Consider the following 17,672-nt stretch of genomic DNA (forward strand, 5'->3'; position numbering starts at 1 on the left):
AGCATAGTCCGTCCATTGTCTTTTTTAAATGATTTTTTGGCTACTGGCATTTAAGTGGGTTGTGAGAGAGGATGAAGACATGGAACACAGGTGAACGTGCCAGAACTCAAGCTTGTATGTATAATTTTGAACTTGCTATGAAAATTATTGAAGTAATTTGTCTTAATAATAAACAAATCTTGCAATAAAAATGGTTCAAATAAATCATCACAATCCCCAAATTAAAATGACGTTCATGTCTACAGACAGGGTACGTAAACCTCTGTGTGTGGAGAGCCTGGGCTTTTCTAGTACAAGTCCAGATGTTAAGTAGACAAAAAACAAGCTAAGCTTCAAAAAGCTTTGATTTAGGAGGGCCGTTGCCGTGGTAATCAAGGACTCCATTATTTCAGTAATGGTGAGAAGCTAAAAAGAAAGCTCTTTCATCTATGTGGACTGACATTTGCCTCTGTTTCCAGTTCTGGTTTTAATATGAAGATTACATTTCAAATGAGACTCAATGTGGGAAAACATATACACCTCTCTCCTTTTCAAACCGCCTAAAACAAAAGACATTTTGGTACGATATGTCTTTGTTTTACGCTTCTTTTTGTTTTTGGAGAAGTAAAATGAAACCAGTATGTCAAATGCTATTATACACTCTAAACTGACATGCTCACATAGCTGTGGAACTGTTTTAGGAATGACAAACTATCAAAAAAAAAAAAAGTACAAGGGTGGCAGCATCACAGCATTCAAGTGTTTTGGTGCAAGAGGAATTTGTGTTCCTTATAACAGATTGCATCATGGGAAGAGAACATTATGGTGAGATACAGAAGCAAGATCTCTGGGTATAAAATGGTCTAAATAGGATGATGACCATTACATTACAATTACTTTCTTTACATATGGTCCTCATAATGAACCACTATTTTATTTATATTATAGATTTTTTTCATGGCACATTTGCTGTTCTTAGTTCCTTATTCCCTGTTATTATAACAATTTTTCTTATATTAAACTGCCTTGCTTTCTCACTTTGATCATTTCTTGTGTAACTGTATTCTTGTGTAACAGAGAAATTGTATTCTAGTTTGGTAATTTTTGCAAGCTCAAAATATTAGAATTTTAACCTGCAGCTATCAGTATTATTCAGGTGATTCTTACAAAAAGTCATGTCTGTGGAAGAGCTGCAGAAATGGGAAGTTGTGAGGCTGATGTTTTCTGAAAATCACTTTTAAGTTACTGAATCTTGAGTGTTTGATCTTGTCAAAGATTTCATCCAATAACCTTGCATGTATGATGTGCAATGTCATCCTCCTGTCAGCTTTTCTCCGCCTATGCCTATCTTGTTATGAGCTGTTAACAAGACAGCTCGTCATCATGTCAAGGTCCTATTCGGTGGTTACTGAGTCAACATGGAGGACAATCAGCCCCAGTGGGACCTCTGTCATCCAGAGTGGGAAATGTCAGATGCGCAAATGCTGTTGCGGACACACACACGCACCCCCCCCCACACACACACACACACACGGACAACATTAAATGGCCGCAGTGCCATTCGCAGCAACAGAGGCGGGACATAGATTGAACTTGGAAGCAAACAGAGATGGGTCTTTCTACTCAGACATCTGCTCCATCGCAGGGACAGATGGTGAGCCAATCACACCGCCTGGTGGCTCTACCACTCTGTGCCCGCCTCTCGCGTCACTCCGCCACCCCTCCACCCCTCCACCTCTCCTATCAACCTGCATCCTGGCACACAAGACAGGTGGCGTCTTGCTAATCTGACACTGCCATTGGCTTGTAAATTATTTATGCATTCAGCTTAATGAAGCTAATAAGTCAAGAAGCCAAAAAGGCCTAATCCTACACCAGACATTTTGCCTTTTGTACAGGGAGCATGACACACCCTTTGGCTTAGAGTCAGCAGAGCTACCCTAATTGCTTAAATAAAATAATGTGAGGGAATTGTTGTTTTTTTTCACAGTAGCTTGACCTTCACACAGCAGGCATCAGATAAATGCTATAAGACTGCTTTAGTGGAAGCAGCTATCTGAAAGATCACTCAAAGATGTTACTTAAACATAAACAGGGAGGGAAATAAATGTAGGAAAAAGAGAATTATTTACATGCTTATTTATCTGATAAAGATAAGTAAATTATTCATATTTTAGTTTGAAAACATTTACACAATTTGGTCCATATATATGGAAAAAAACTAATGCCATGTATCAATGCAGAAATTACAACATTTACAAGGGGTAGATTATCTGGATAATTTTGCCACGTACGGTCATCCTGTAGAGTGGACAGTGCTGAGAGGGAGAACTTCAGGAGACGACACACAAGCAGACTGATGAGCCTCTGCCTGGGTGTTCATGCAGAGACATAATAATGTGGTTTCCATTGACTTTTGTCTTTGGATCACACAATGATCACAGCTAACAAACCTGTCATACATCTGTATGGCCATTAAGCCCATAAGAAATGCTGTTACACCTCACAGCGAGACTGCAGTACAGATTAACATGCAGGAGAGGTTACACAAAACACACACACACACACGCACGCACACACACACTGCAAACACTTTACACAGTCACACCTGAGACCTTCTTTGCACACAAAAGAGCATAGCTAAGCCAGAAGGAGCTCTGATGAAGTCAATTAGGACTGAAACCCCTTCGCCTCTGCAGCCAATCAATAGTCAATACACAGACTGCAGTATAAACAGAAAATTTAAGGGCAAGATTTGGTCTCAAACACATACACACACACACACGCACGCACGCATGCACGCACACACGCACACACGCACACACCCCCACACACACCCCAACACACAACCCAATATTTATTCATTAATACATGCAGGGATATGAAATCTAAAGCATTCCTCTTGCTCTTTCAAGTCTTCAAGTTTTATATGAGCTTTGGTGAAACTAAACAGAAATGAAAGTAAAAACAGAAATAAGGGAAAAACGACATTGGTAATTTAAGATTGCAACCAAATACAGTCTAGAGCAGAATTTCTTAGATTTGCGTTTATGTTGTTGGACGGTCTGATGAATTGTCCCAAACATCCACCTGAAAACAAATCTTAGGCAATAAATAATTGTAAAAGTAACTAAATTGTTAGTTATCTAGTACTAACAACTGATAATGCCATAGTACATAATGCCATATTTATTGATCTAAATATAACAATTAATGTTATTTGTTCTAATGCCATATTTTTTGCAGAAGACTCTACAATACCAGCCATGCGGTTGATTGCTCTTTTTAGGATAGTCGAAAGGTTATTACCTTTGATCGAACCAAAATAACTATGAGCAACTTCATCTCAGTAGATTTAATTTATTGGAGGCATACAACTTAATTTACTTCCATCTGACTGTATGTAAACTATGGAAAATTACTTTACATCATTATTCAAAGCACAATCAGAATTTGCACAGTAAGAAAACTGCCAAAGAGGTGAAATAAATTGCTCCTGCAGTGAACCTTTCTACCTCTTAACATTCTCCACTTATAAAAATGTTCTCCAACAAGCAGCAGCTACATAACATAATGAGACCTCAGTGCATAATTCTGGAGGTCCTTTGCCCTTCTGGAAAAATCCAAGGTAATTTAGGAAAAATAAATAAATAAAAATCCCGTCCATCAAAACATGCCAGCTCGCATTTTGGTGGGACTCCAGTCCAGAACCTGTCATCAGAAAATAAATTAACTTAAAACAAAACCCAAAGCACTGATGTAATTCAAATGTATAGCGTTTGCTACTTTGCTACATTCACCATTTTTAAAGATTCTCCGTTACTGCTTTTACAAATACATTTTCTTGAACGTGAGAAATGATAAAGACAGTTAAAAGTAAATAATTCAATTTAATTTTTGACCTGTAAGGAGCAAGTTAACCCTGTGCTTATGTTTCTGTGTCCATCCTCATCTATAAAAACTACGACAGTCATATGTGATCCAGATGTAAATGGCAGTCCTGATCTCACTGCTAATGCTGTTTGATCTCTTTTGTATGTGCTGTGACTGCCCTGCATTTTTTATGTTGCAAAATAATCTTTGGTGACTTTATTTTCATGGGAGAAAATATAGATGTGCAATGTAAGCCTATAATTTGCATCAGGACTCAGCCTGAGTGTCGAGAGCCATGCTGTAAAGGTTCTAGATATTGATTACCAACAAGCTGTGCAGTGTTGCCCCCTTCAGTACAACACATTTAACCCTTACTCAACAAAACACAACACAATGTGGGCTATTTTTTTTTTTAAATTTCAACAAAAACCACCACTGCCATAATATTTCAATGGCTTTTCTTTGTAACATATAAGTGTTTCTTTTTTTCCTGCAGCTACTCCACAGCTTTAGTTAGCTGACATCAGCAACACTGGCTCCCAACATCACTCAAGCGTGACTGTTCTGCAGGCACACTGCAGCTTTTGCGAGGGGGGGGGGTTGTAAGTGTGTGGGGGTGTATACAATAATGTGATTCTTATAAAAGATTCATCACATACTGAACACTGGACAAATTTATCAGAAACAGAAAAAAGGGTGGTGGTGGGGGGGAGCAACAGTGCCCCAAAATCAAAACCGTCAGATTGAGAGGGATCATTTTTTTAACAAAATGGCAATAATGAAATGCCATCTGTGCCTGTACTTCATAATAATCACCCATAAAGGGCAGAAATCCATGCGAGATATGCAGCTTCTTAAATCAGTAGCTGAAGATTATCTGTGATTCTGTGAGGTTTCAATGTGCCAGCAGTTTTCAATGAGGAACGTGGGTTTAGAACATTTTCTTTGGGCTTGAAAATATGATCAGTTTAACACTAAAAACTAATTCCTTTCCAGCTGAACATACGAAAAGTAGGACACATTATTTCTGTTATATGTAAAGACAAACATGAAATGCTGTTTGAGTGTTCCTTCTTTGCCATTGTTACAGGGCAGTAATCAATTATCTCAGTATGATCTCATTCTGAAAACCCTCCCCCATCCTCCTCAGCCCTCCTCTGTTTGTACACAGGCTGCTCCTTTACAGTGCATTTGATCAAAATTATAAAAAAGGATTTTAATCCTCCACACATGTGTTCTTTCACACAGTTTTTCACCGTTTAGATCTGTTTTGATGTTCTTGTTATTTATTTAATTTTTTTTTTTTTTGCACAGATGCTGTATGCATGAAGTCACATGTACACACACCCATTGCTTCATAGAGAGGTGATTTGATTAGTGCTGAATCCCTTGGCTTGATCACACTGAGTCATCTGGTCTGCATGCTCAGTGGCAGGGTAATTGAATGAGGAAAAACAATGAAGAGACATGGCAACAACATACAGGCTGATGTAAAGTCTTTGCTGTTTTTTTTATATTCAAATGCATCTAAAACGCCACATTGACTATGGAAATCACACATAATATGGCGCAGTTAACAACTGAGTAGATACACATATGTGCATGGATGTCATGTACCTCAGAGGATCTGTCAAATGTAGGAATTAGAATGAGAAGTAGGAATTGTAAAGCTGCTCGCTGTTCCCTCACAGTATTCAGAGCAGACAGCCTTCAGCATTATGAAGATAATCCACTTAGCCCCTGAGTGTGTCAGGATTCCACTTTACCCTGCTTTCTGTCAGCGTATAGGGTGCAAGGCCAAGTGTAACAGAAATGCGAAATAAATATTGATCAGCTCTCCCCCTGCATGTGGAAAACAAAAACACTGACAAGAGAGATTAATGTCATTAGAAAATGAAGTGAAACATGCAGCAAAACAGAACACCGACAGCAAATGTGCTTCTATTTTTGATGTCTTTTAATTAAAATTTAATTACGATGTTCAGATCGTGGCTAATGGTGCATGTTAAAACCCGGATTAGGCACACCAAAAATTGTATGTATTTTATTTTATTTTTTTTTCATATTTTTGCCAGTAGTCATTACTGTTATTTACTCCTAATTCTCATCAAACATGTCAAAGTGGAATTTCAAAATAGTTAACATATCAACTTCATGTGATTTGGTCAGTACCTCTTGATGAGTCTTCTGCAGGGCATAGCTATACCCTGGAGAGAAGATATGCAGTGTGCTATAAAGACTCAAAACTGAACTCTCATTTCAGGAAGTCAGACTTCTATTGAACTGCTACTTACACCAGACAACGGGTTAAATTGTTAAATAAAATCAACAATTCATGTGTTTAAGCAATCAATACCACTTTTAGCACAACTTTAGTTCTGAATCCAAAATGAAAAACCTCTATCGAAAAAGCAGCATAAGGGCAGACCAGTACAGCTGGTTGTTTCAGAGTGGTTTGTTTCTGGCAAAACTGCTGCTAGAGCAGAAAAGCCAACTGTGTCTCCAGCTGAGACAGGTGGAGGTAGAAGAACACCAAAGGCAGAACTACAAGAAACTCATTCACCATGTTTGTGTGGGCAGTCTGATACTAGAAATGGACAAAATATCCTGTTGAGTTTGACATTCTGGGTTTCCCTTGACTCGTTTCCACGTCCCTCTTAAATCAAATTGGATAACAAAAGTCTGAATTAGACCGTTAAAACAATTACTTTCTCTTCACCTGAGAGTCAGACAGGCTTTAGATATAAAGCAAGCTTAAATTTTTATAGAAGAGAAACTCTATCTTTTCACAAGCTATTTCAAAATAACATGAAGATGAGAAACTAATCTTAGTTTGTTTTATATATTTGTAATTTTTGTCATTTTCTCCATCTTTAGATCCTCCCCACTGAGTGTACACAGCTGGTTCATACTTGATCTCATTTCCCACTCGACAGTATCAAGGAAATTGTTAGTATTGGAAACATTAAAAAACTGATTGGACTTTTGATAACCAGTGAAATTAGTTGAGATATGATCACTAACTGAATGAAAAACCAATCATATATTTGCTGAACCTTACTGTTGTTATTGTTATTTATAACTGTGCAGTAATTCTTATTATTATCATTAACATTAATAATTTATTTGATTCTAGGCTATGCATAAGGGTTCCTCTGTTCTGAGCAAACTGCAGCTCTTGTCAAATAATGGAAATAACTAAACTTTTTTGAATCTCAAAGATAATCATGTTATCTATAACAGACAATCTCTTCATCTTTGCTGCTCCACAGTCACTGCTGTGCAGTAATCACGTATTTACTTGAAATATTAATGCACAGTGAGGCAGGAAGCATGATCAATGTTAATCTGGGCTAGCATTCCCCCTCCCCCATTAATAATTAAGATGGGTTCAAGCTAACGTGTCAGTGTGAAAGCAAATGCCACCGATTTTTGCAAACAAATCACTAAGTGCTAAAACTATGCATGTGATCCCTGTTCAGTGAAAATCAAAGAAGGAAAATCAGAAAGCTTCTCCAAGGAAAATCCCAAAAGATCAAATGGTGTCCTCTCTGAAGAGCACTGATTACTGGCTGCTGGTGCAATGCAGAATGGCTCTCAATGAAGGGGTTTCGACTGGAACAATGGCTGTGAAACAGGTTTGACAGAGATGCATTTAAAAGCTGTCAACTATGACAGTAAGAGCACTTGTTTGGGAGCAGCTCCCATACTAATGCCAAACATACACAGTGGAGGAGTAAAAATGCTCTCTGGGGAAACAAACTGTCAGTTGAACCCATTTTTATCTCCATGCTGGGAACCCCCCCTCCCCGCCAAAACCACTTGAGGCAGACCCAGTTTTGATGGGAAGCAACCAAATGCTGACAGCATCTCTTGTAAGTTGTCACTTTTCTTGATTCTAAAGCACCCTGTTTCCCTTTCTTTCTTTTCTGTTCTTGCCCTCCTCCCTGATACTCTCCTTTTCATCTTTCCTCCAATGACCTGTCCATCATATTTATGTACTTTTTTTCCCTTGCATTTCTCCTAATCGTGTTGTCTCACCCCAGGATGGACTGCATGGCCTATCGCCATAGTAACAGACAGCCTTGACAGGTGGGAATAGCAGGTAGAGCAGCGATGCGTGACTCCCCTCTGGGATCGCAGGATGTCCACATTATAGAAAGAAGAGCCGAACATGCTTCCATGTACGAATTTTCTTTACACATGGGGTTTACATTTAAATTAAGGGATATCATACAACTGACCCAAGCCAAATCTCTAGAAAAGATGTACTGCAAAACCACTCTGCCATTGTTATACTGCTCAGCTGGACAAGAGGAACATTAATTAGGTCCTGTCACAGAGGAAGCTGCCTCTTATAAGGCTTAAAGGGCAACATTTACCTTTCCTATGTGAGACTAATTTGATACAATCATGTGAATGGTGCTATTACATCTAAAATCTGTCCTTTTAGGAATATAAATATTTGGTAAAGCATGCACAAGCACAAGTCTTTCTGATCAGAAACTCATTTAAGGTTTGTCACCAAAGTCTTGATGAGTGAAAAGTTTCTTAGGTGTGTAGAAACACAATGGTGAGGAAGGTGGATGGGTTCTAAATGCTTGAAAAGATTATAAATGCTGCAGAAACAACCTTAATGTTTTTTGTTAAAGACATCGGAAAACCACCTGGAAAGAGTCGGTGCTCCATACTGCTCTGAGACTTACCATGAGTAAACTCACAGCTGATTCGGGGATGAGTTGGACAGCCATGATGGGATCCTCCTGGAGGATGGTGCTGAAAGGGAATGATGGTCACTTATGTCCTAGAGAAATCCTCCTACTCTTCTACTTCAGTCTTCCGTTTTTGAGAATTGACTTTGGAAGAAGACTTCCTTTTACCAGAAAAATTAAGATTTTAAACCAGCCCGCCGCTATTCAGTCTCACGGTTAGAGCTGTCTCTCTGCTCCGATTACAATCCCACAGTCTCTGGAGAGCTGGTGACCCCTTGGTCTTCTTATGCCTCTTCGAACTGTCCGGCAAGCAATCCCCCTTCTTCCAGTTTAATCTGAGGGCAGAGTAGACCCACCTTCACTCCTCTTCCACTTTTAAAAACCTCCCTAAGGACCACACACACCCTCCTTCTCAACCCCCTGTGACTGGGGCTCCTCTAACTCAGTGCTCCCCTCCTTCTAATTGTTGCCGTCTGCTTCTCGTTTCCAGTCTGCTGTCCTCACAACACAAAGCACTTCCTCTCCTCCACGTGGTTCATCTGCCTACCTGCTCCTGCCCAGGAATGTCCTTGGCTGCTCTGCAGGATTCAACCTGCCTTGCAACAATGATGCTCCCCAATCTAAAGCACTTCTCCTTTCCTGTGATGGGAATATAAACGCTTTCCACAGCTTTCCTCTCTGAGATCCAGCATATAGGACTCCCCTTTTTCACCAATCTTCTGTCTTATGCATCGTTGGCTTGAACCAACCAGCAAACGAAAAAAGGGAAGCAGATCAAGAAGAGGAAAGAATAGAGTTTCAGAGGAGAGGTGTGATGGGAAAAAAGGAAAAAGGAGGAGAGAAATGTTGCGATGCGAGCAGCCACTGGTGAGAGAGGTCCACGCTGAACTGAGCGTAAACGAGGGTGGGTGGGGACGAGGGAGGGGAGAAAACAGAAACGCAGAGAGCAGGAGCAGACTGCGCCTATCGACGCCTTCTGAGAGAACAAGGCGGTTCTCAGTGAGTAGAATACTCATTAGCCCATTCAGATAGAGGGTGTAACACCTGTGATTGGACATGCTAATTTTACCCTCACTGTGCTGTGTTAACAAGAATCTGCTTTATGGATGCAGAGCTGCACTTTCATTTTGTCCTTTTTCAGGTTATCCTTGACATTGGCCGCACAGAAAACAGCTTGCAGAAAGCTATACAGACATGCAAGGAAAAGGTTTGGGTCTCTTTAGCCTATTTGGGAAAACAACGCAACTCAATCTTTCCATTTTTTATTCATTTATTTATTTATTTTTGCTTTATTACTAGTTAAAGAAATAAGAAGAACACCTTTAAAATGAAACTGATCAGGGACATGTCAATATCTGTCAGCAATGCAGCATTTCTAAAGAAGCTATCTGAACCTCACAACTTGCCTAGAATAGAACAGAATGCCTCCAGCATCTTTGCATTTCAATTATATAAGATCAAATAACCCTTTGCATCAATGTGCCTCAATGCTTCCATTCATAAAACAACATCTCACATATCATGCATTGCTAACACACAGACACACAACAACCCATACACATATACACATAAAATTACATGAAATGCATCAGATGCATCAAGACTTACAAAGCACACTAATTAAAAGAGATTCTAAACAGACATATTATTACACAATGACATTTATTTTGTTTTGTTTTTTTACATTTTTGTGTGTGTATGCCCAGTCTTCTGAAACCCTTGTTGGTGGTGGCAGAAAGCTGCACGCACTGAGCCAGGCTCTGCTGGAGCTTTCTACATGTTCAAAGGGAGTTTTACTTCCCACTGTTACTACATGCATTTTCAAAGATCTATTGCTGCAAAGTCATGACACAATGCAAGTGACAGTCCACTGTCACGACATGCTCATCCAGGAGGAATGGACGCTGCAAATCAATGAATTGATGCAATTTACTGGATTTCTTTATATACAAAGATTCTTAGCTAGTTTGAACAGTAAACTAAACTTGATTGTGTTGTTTAATAATTAGAACAATTTTGGAATGCATGTAATTGTTTATCTGTACGATTGGATTTATTTTTTGTTTCTTATTTTCTAAATGTGTTGTGAAATGGTGCAATAGAAATTAAATGAAGTGAATTAAATTGAATTGAATGGAGCTGAAATAGCTTACACACAGATGAAGATAATGTGATTTTCCAGTAATTGGTGGATTTAAACAAAGGCCAGTATTGAGTGACTATATTTTCATGCAGTGCTATGCTAACTCTACCAAAAGAAAAGGGGGCAAAAGCTCATTTTTGCCTGGATATGCAATTAAGTAATTGAGAGCTCAGATGGATATTTTTTTGTCTTTTTACTTAATATAATAGCACCCTGAATGGTGAGCTATATAATTTATCAATCAGTTCCTGTTGTCATTGTCAAAATATAAATATTATCCATCTTGTGTCAGAATTCTACTGATGCAAAGCAGTCTGAGATTTCATTGTCAACTTTTGGTCCAACAGAGTTTGTCTAATTTGAATTTTCATTTTCCCATATTAGTAGCAGTAGACCTTTGCTTGATTTGAGGAAACTGAGCTTGCTCTTTAGCCTTAAGGTGTGGTAAAGTTACTTGTCTTCAGACATATATGTGTCGCTGCATTATGTCAAAGGCTTCTGGAACACACTTCCTCCCATAAAGAAAAAAAAAACATTTGTGTGCGTGTGCGAGTTGTACAGTGTATGTGTGGGAGAAAGATAACATACATTTGTGTGTGTGTACGAGTTGTTAGTACAGTGTATGTGTGCATGAAAGATAACATTTGCGCGTGTGTGCGACATGTTAGTACAGTTCACTAACATGTCGCACACATGTGTGCGATATATATATATATAAATATATATATATATATTGCATGTGTTTTATCATTTTCATCATATTCATTGGACAAGGTATTAAGTAGGGTTAGTGCAATATAATGTCACACATGCATCCTGGATAAAACAAACAAACAAAAAATGAAACCTTTCAACACCCCAACTACTCAGGAAATCTCTAAACTTCCTCTCACTGTTTGGGTAGAATTACAGTCGCCTTAGGGAGCGCCGTCTCCGTGTTTATGCCCTCAATGATTGTACAGACAAAGGAGTTCATAGTCCAGGTTCAATTACTCATGCAAATTAAAGTAAGTAAAGAAGTTTTAAAGCTTCTTTGTGTCTAATTTTAATAGTATGTGTTGAATTATCTTCTCACATTTCCTACAGAAGAGTGACTCACAGGAGGGAGGAGTTATGTTTTCTCAGTGTCCCCACCCATTAGCTCAAGCTTCAACGACAGATGAAAAATGAAACAGAAAACAAGAATGCGTATGGTCTGTGTTCTCTAAGATTTCCACGCAGTTTACTCATGTGGGTACAGTAAAGCAGAAAAACAGTAAGTAGAAATCCATTCAGCTTATTTTGTTTCAAAAAAACAAAATGTTTTTAAGAAAGTGCTTCCTTTCATTTTTCCACAGTCAGCATATTTGCAGTGCTTTCACTTTAGAAAAAGGCAATAAAACAATTACTTCCAAAGTTGTTTTTAAAAAACTTTTATAGATCTTTAAACATCCTCGTCACTCTTTTTCATAGACTCTGAGATTTCAAGCTACCCTTGTGCAACAGGAGATGGCACTGCCTAGCAGTATATGTCGTGATGAGGACCTCGAGAGCATAAAGTGGAAAGAGATTGGCAGTGGGGGGTTTGGTACTGTCTATAAGGTCAGGCACAAAGACAAAGGTTTTGTTGCCATCAAGCTACTTCGGAATCCAGGGTAAATCCATTTGATCGCAATTCTATGTTATATGTATTGTATTTTGTACATTTTTGTAGATAACTGAAACATTAAACATTTTATTTATACTGTTAGATGATTTAGCTTTCTCCTTTCAGAAACATTGATGAACTATACAAGGAGGCTGAATGTCTGGCAAAAATGTCCTCTGAGTTTGTTCTGACAGTCTTTGGGATTTACAACGGAAATAAGTTTCCAGAATTTACAAAGGGAATGGTCACAGAGTTTATGGAAAGGGGAAGTATTCACACCCTGCAGAAGGACTTGAGTGGCCCTCCACCACTGCCACTGGCCGTGAGATTGGCCTTTCAAGTGGCTAAAGGGATGCAATACATCCATTCAAAGAACTTTGTTCACCACGACCTAAAACCAAGCAACATTCTGCTGGATAACAACTTTAATGCCAAGGTAAAATAGTAGGCTTTCATGGTTCTTTGTTCACAGTAAATATGAAATTAAACTTAGTTGTTTTTCTCCTTTTGCATTTCTCAGGTGGCCGACTTTGGTCTTTCCAGGGAAACCATGAGTGTTTTGTCCAGTACTGGACAGTCAAGAGGACATACCCCAGGCACAATACAATACATACCACCTGAAGGTTTTGATCTACACTATAAAATAGTTCGCTCTTTTGATGTTTACAGGTAAGAAAAGCATTGAACAATAGCTACATTAATCATACAAATGGAAAAACAAATACTGGACACAGAAGCATTTTTTTCTCAGTAGATATCTATCTAATGAGATCATTGATATTAAATTAAATTGGTAGCAACCCAGTTGATTCACAGAACGAAATCAAAACAAATTAACCCATAGATCATGTTTAGTAAAGGGGATAGTTGACTTCCTAATATTTACTTACTACTTAGTAGAAAAATCTTTTTTATCATGGGTTCAAGGCATGTGTATGAGGAAAGTAAAGACATTCACTGACCAGGTGTTGCACACAAACAGACTTCACATCTGAGACATTCATCTAATGAATTTTGCTCTTCTCTTCTGTTGTTAGATTCTCAGTTTTGTTTAAATTAGCTGATTGATTAGGTAATTCTAACAACTTTATGCTGACAGATTTCAGCTGTGTTCTTGGCTTTCTCCCCCTTGCCATTTTTATTGTGTTCAGTGGTTTTCTGCTGCTGTTACACTTTGTTCAAAACAATGTAAGTTATGGAAATTTGTTTTGATGTCTTTACATGTTTAAATTACTTTGGTTGATACCAACATTTAGGTGTACTCGTAAGTATACACCTGCCATTAAAATGACATTTAATCCAACATGTTGCATGTAAAAAACTGTTTTACTTTCAGCGGACAGACATAAAAAACTACTGTAATTTGATTGTATAACTGTGCTAACCTATAAACTAATATTTTGCTGAAACTCTTTTTGATTCTGTTTTAATGTTAATTTTTTTTGAGTTCCCATTGAGTTCACAACAACTTGAATTAAAGCTTAGCTGTCCCAGTAGAACTTTCCTAACATTTGACATTATCCTTTTTTTAATTGCTAATATAATATATTTGTTGTTGAATGGTTCAGGATTTATGTCCTATCAAAGCTAAGAAAGTTAGATTTTTTTTTCTGTGTATATTACAAAATCCTAGCAATTTAAAATGTGTGAACTCTGACAGCTGCTGTATGGCACAAATTTTATGTCAATAGCTTAAGTAGAAAAACATATTTACCATTAAAACATGTTCAACAATAAAACAAACTTATGTTCTATTCTTGGTTCTCCAGATGTGTTTAGATAAAAACTAAGTTGTAATTTAGAACATCTGCCCTTTATCACTCAGCTACGGCATCCTTCTTTGGTCCATCCTGAGCAGTGAAGTACCCTATGAAGGTACCAGTGATTATCTTTTAATCTTTTCCCATAATTAAAAACCTTCTTCTGTAAAATTACAATAACCTATTTGCTTTGCATCAAATTTCAAATTGCAATCATAGTTTATGCCCATTTCCACATACATGTATACACGCCCACATTTATCCCTGTGAAAGCAGTTTTGTTGTTTTGAATACTTAGGGAAGCCAGACAGTCTTGTGGAACATAGGATTAAAGCTGGAGACAGACCTGATGTCAGTCTTTGCCTGGAAGAAGAGGACGAAAAGAAGAGAGAAGTGATTGAGCTCATGGAAAGTTGCTGGAAACAAAATCCATCTGACAGGCCTGACTTTAACGGTATGAGTAGGTTTGTCATGGAAACAAGAATGTGCAATGACTCTTTGTCATATTGGACTGAAATCTTTATGTTAATCTATTAGTTATGTAAATGTTTAATAATTTACATGATTCTTTTGATAGCTCATACCATATGGAAACACAAACTTGTTTTTCTTTTAGGAATCGTCCGAAAACTTGAACCGGTTTTCTCAGTTCACGAGGCTGGAATTGGTGCGGCCATTCAGAAAGTTTTCTCAAAACTAGAACAAAATGTAATTCCAGAAAAAATAAATGTCCTACAAGTTTACAAGTGTGTGTTCTTCTTTTGCAACTGCTAAATAATCTTTACTTCTCTTTTCCAGCAGTCAAGAAGCAGCAGCCAGTTTTCTCAGGCTAATGTTGCAGACTTGGTTCCTTCGCCCACTCCAGGTAGATTGATTAGTGCTTCTACATGGCTGTGTTACAACCCACTAACTGTATGCATTTCTTTCTGTCTCTTTTAGAAAATAAAGTGCCAAACGATGTTGTTGATCATCCCTCAGATACAGTACAGGTACTTTCTAGATTTATTAAATGTGAGTTTGAAATGAAAGAGAACATATTAAAACAAAAAAGAATATCAAACTGAAGATGTTTTGTCATAAAACAAAATCCATTTCTAATTTTGTTCTACAGTGTCATTGTATTTGGTCACCATTGTATTTGGTGCACCCATGCAATTAACAAATGAATAAGTGTACTGTCAATAAAGTGAGCGTTTAAGGTACAGATCTTTTACAAAGAAAACAAATGTCACCTTTGTTTAAAGATAAATGTTTTTTTTTTCATCCAAAAAGAAAACTCCATACTTTCTCAACTGAATTTAAGTACCGTAGTCAAACCCAAAGAGAGATTTCATCCTTATGTTTAATTAACATATTTTATTTCAGCTATAGTGAAATGATTGGACATATATGGTCCTCATAGTGATTTGTAAGTCACTCAGCTTTCATGCTTTCTCTGTTCTCAGCAACCATCCAATTTAGTTGGAACTGAAGATTTAACAGGAGAAGAAAAAGGTCTGTAGCATTTCTGGGAATTTCTGGGTCAAAAAACAGAAAAAATAAAGAGATGGTGATCATATTTTTTTTTCCTACATGCAACAAAACACTACACACAGTGACGATTGTTGATGACCTGATGGATACTATAATACAGAAAAACACCAGTGTCATGGCGATTACTAGGGATCTTAAGAAAATGGGGATGATTCATGAAGAAACCTACTCTGAAATCGAGGCAAAAAAAACAAACCAGGAAAAAATGAGGGAGCTCTACAAGTCATTACGTGCAGCAGACCTGGTGAAAGTTGCCTTCTATGATGCCTTGAAAGAGCGCGAACCAAATATTCTGAACAGTCATGGTATGATTTCCTGTTATTAGTCATGCAAGGTTTTATTTGTGTTGTTCAAGTTTTTATTTTCCCCTTTTCTGTCCTCAGGTGGCAGTTGAGGTATTCCTGCATCAGATGTGAGATGTGTTTGTGGTTTTCTTCATTTTTTTTTCTTGGTTCCATTTTCATTGTATAAAGTCTACAAATAAATATAAGTTTTTTTTTTTTGTACAAGATGTCATCAACTGTTTGACACTTAGGGTTTCCAGCTTGCATCTCTGACAAGCATTGTTTCTTTTATGTTGTCTTATCCCTAATGTAAGTCGAAAAACCTACATCTGCAGAAGCCCTGCTCCATTTTATTCCAATAATTTAAGGCAGCAAAATTTATTAAATGTTTACAAAGACTCCATCATGGGGCACTTTAAAAAAAAAAAAGCATCAAATATCCAAAATTACGCTAATTTTAAAGCAAAATGAGATTCATTACTTAAAAATTTACAAATTCTCAATATCTTTATTCAAAGGTAAAAATCAGTCTCAGTATTTTTTTCCAATATTTTACAATGCTGTACTCACAGCTAAAACCGTAATTAAGCTTCACTTATCAAAACTATTTTATTTTAATTTGTTGGTGCAGCCATGCAATTAACAAATGAATAAGTGTACTGTCAGTAAAGTGAGCGTTTAAGGTTCAGATCTTTTGAAAAAAGATTACTGTTTCATTTTTTTCTTCCAAAAAGAACCGACTTCCTTTCAGAAGCAAGTAACTGAACAGAGTCCACCTGTGAGTCATTTATTTCAGCATAAATACAATTGTTCTGTGAAGTTCTCTGAGGTTTATATGAAAACAGAAAGCAAGGAGTATCACAGGCAAAATACATTTCAGCGATTGTAAAGAAGTTTAAAGTTGGCAGGTGACAATAAAATGCTGTATTCAAACATCTGAAAATCAGAAAATGTAGCCAGCATAATTATAAAAATACTAAAACATGAACATCCATCTTAACTGAAGAACCAGATGTTTATGAAACAAGCCGCCAAGAAATGCATGTCTATTGGTCACACAGTAATCATGCTTTCTCCAAGTGTGACTTTGAGGAAGAAAGGCAAGAAAGGCATCAAACATGTGGATGAAGTTGCTTTGGTCAGATGAGTCATAAAATATAGTTTTTGGCCTGTATGGAAAAGTACAGTATTTTGTGGCATAAAAACAGATCACACCACTCTACAAGAAACAGGATTTGGACGGAGACATATAGTAGTGGCAGGATCATGCTGTGGGTATGATTTTCTTCAGCTGAGACGCTGATTGGAAGATGGAGGAAATAAAATACCTGGTGATCTTGGAAAAACACTTCAGAGGTTTATAACAGCCTTCAAAATATAGCCAAACGTCTCTCAGGGATAGTTCAGTTCGAAACATATTCATATATTTAAAATGATCCATTTTAAATACATACATACATATATGTATGTATATATATATATATATATATATATATATATATATATATATATATATATATATATATATATATATATATATATATATATATATATATATATACTCACCTAAATTTCAGATCTAAATCTAAATTCAGGTGAGGATTTGTTGTTTAAATTGACATTTCAACATGTTTCCATCCTTCTTATCTTGAATTGCAAAACTGGTGAAGTCGCATCCAAAAAGACTGAACATATATGACATATGTTCTATTTTAAATTTTAAAATATAATTAATTTTCCTTTCACTTCACAATTAGGTAT

At 37.2% G+C, this 17,672-nt stretch overlaps 2 protein-coding genes across 5 annotated transcripts in view; one reads left to right on the plus strand and one right to left on the minus strand.

The window, feature by feature from the left end:
- Positions 1 to 9,394, minus strand: part of frmd4a (FERM domain containing 4A) — a 112,878-nt gene extending 103,484 nt beyond the window's left edge. Inside the window, exon 1 of the mRNA XM_017305248.2 lies at positions 8,559 to 9,394. Within this exon, the coding sequence (XP_017160737.2) occupies positions 8,559 to 8,603 (45 nt within the window). The 5' untranslated portion in view covers positions 8,604 to 9,394. The remainder of the gene's footprint in view (positions 1 to 8,558) is intronic.
- Positions 9,395 to 11,458: 2,064 nt separating this feature from the next.
- On the plus strand, positions 11,459 to 16,593 carry LOC103466013 (receptor-interacting serine/threonine-protein kinase 2-like). 4 transcript variants are annotated; one of them, XM_081608127.1, is made up of 12 exons: positions 11,459 to 11,962; positions 12,160 to 12,341; positions 12,461 to 12,770; positions 12,855 to 13,003; positions 14,160 to 14,209; positions 14,393 to 14,548; positions 14,711 to 14,802; positions 14,896 to 14,959; positions 15,034 to 15,083; positions 15,540 to 15,588; positions 15,690 to 15,932; positions 16,011 to 16,593. In XM_081608127.1, exons 2-12 carry the CDS (start codon positions 12,196 to 12,198, stop codon positions 16,019 to 16,021), a joined length of 1,320 nt encoding a protein of 439 aa, XP_081464253.1. In that variant the 5' UTR covers positions 11,459 to 11,962; positions 12,160 to 12,195; the 3' UTR covers positions 16,022 to 16,593. The 4 variants fall into 4 exon arrangements, with proteins under 4 accessions (XP_081464253.1, XP_081464252.1, XP_081464251.1 ...); XM_081608126.1 differs by having other exon boundaries at positions 12,193 to 12,341; positions 14,893 to 14,959; XM_081608125.1 differs by having other exon boundaries at positions 12,176 to 12,341; positions 14,893 to 14,959; positions 16,011 to 16,592.
- Positions 16,594 to 17,672: the final 1,079 nt, after the last annotated feature.

This window comes from Poecilia reticulata, chromosome 6 (assembly GCF_904066995.2).
Source record: "Poecilia reticulata chromosome 6, P_reticulata-male-v2, whole genome shotgun sequence".
In the NCBI taxonomy this organism is placed as follows: domain Eukaryota; kingdom Metazoa; phylum Chordata; class Actinopteri; order Cyprinodontiformes; family Poeciliidae; genus Poecilia; species Poecilia reticulata.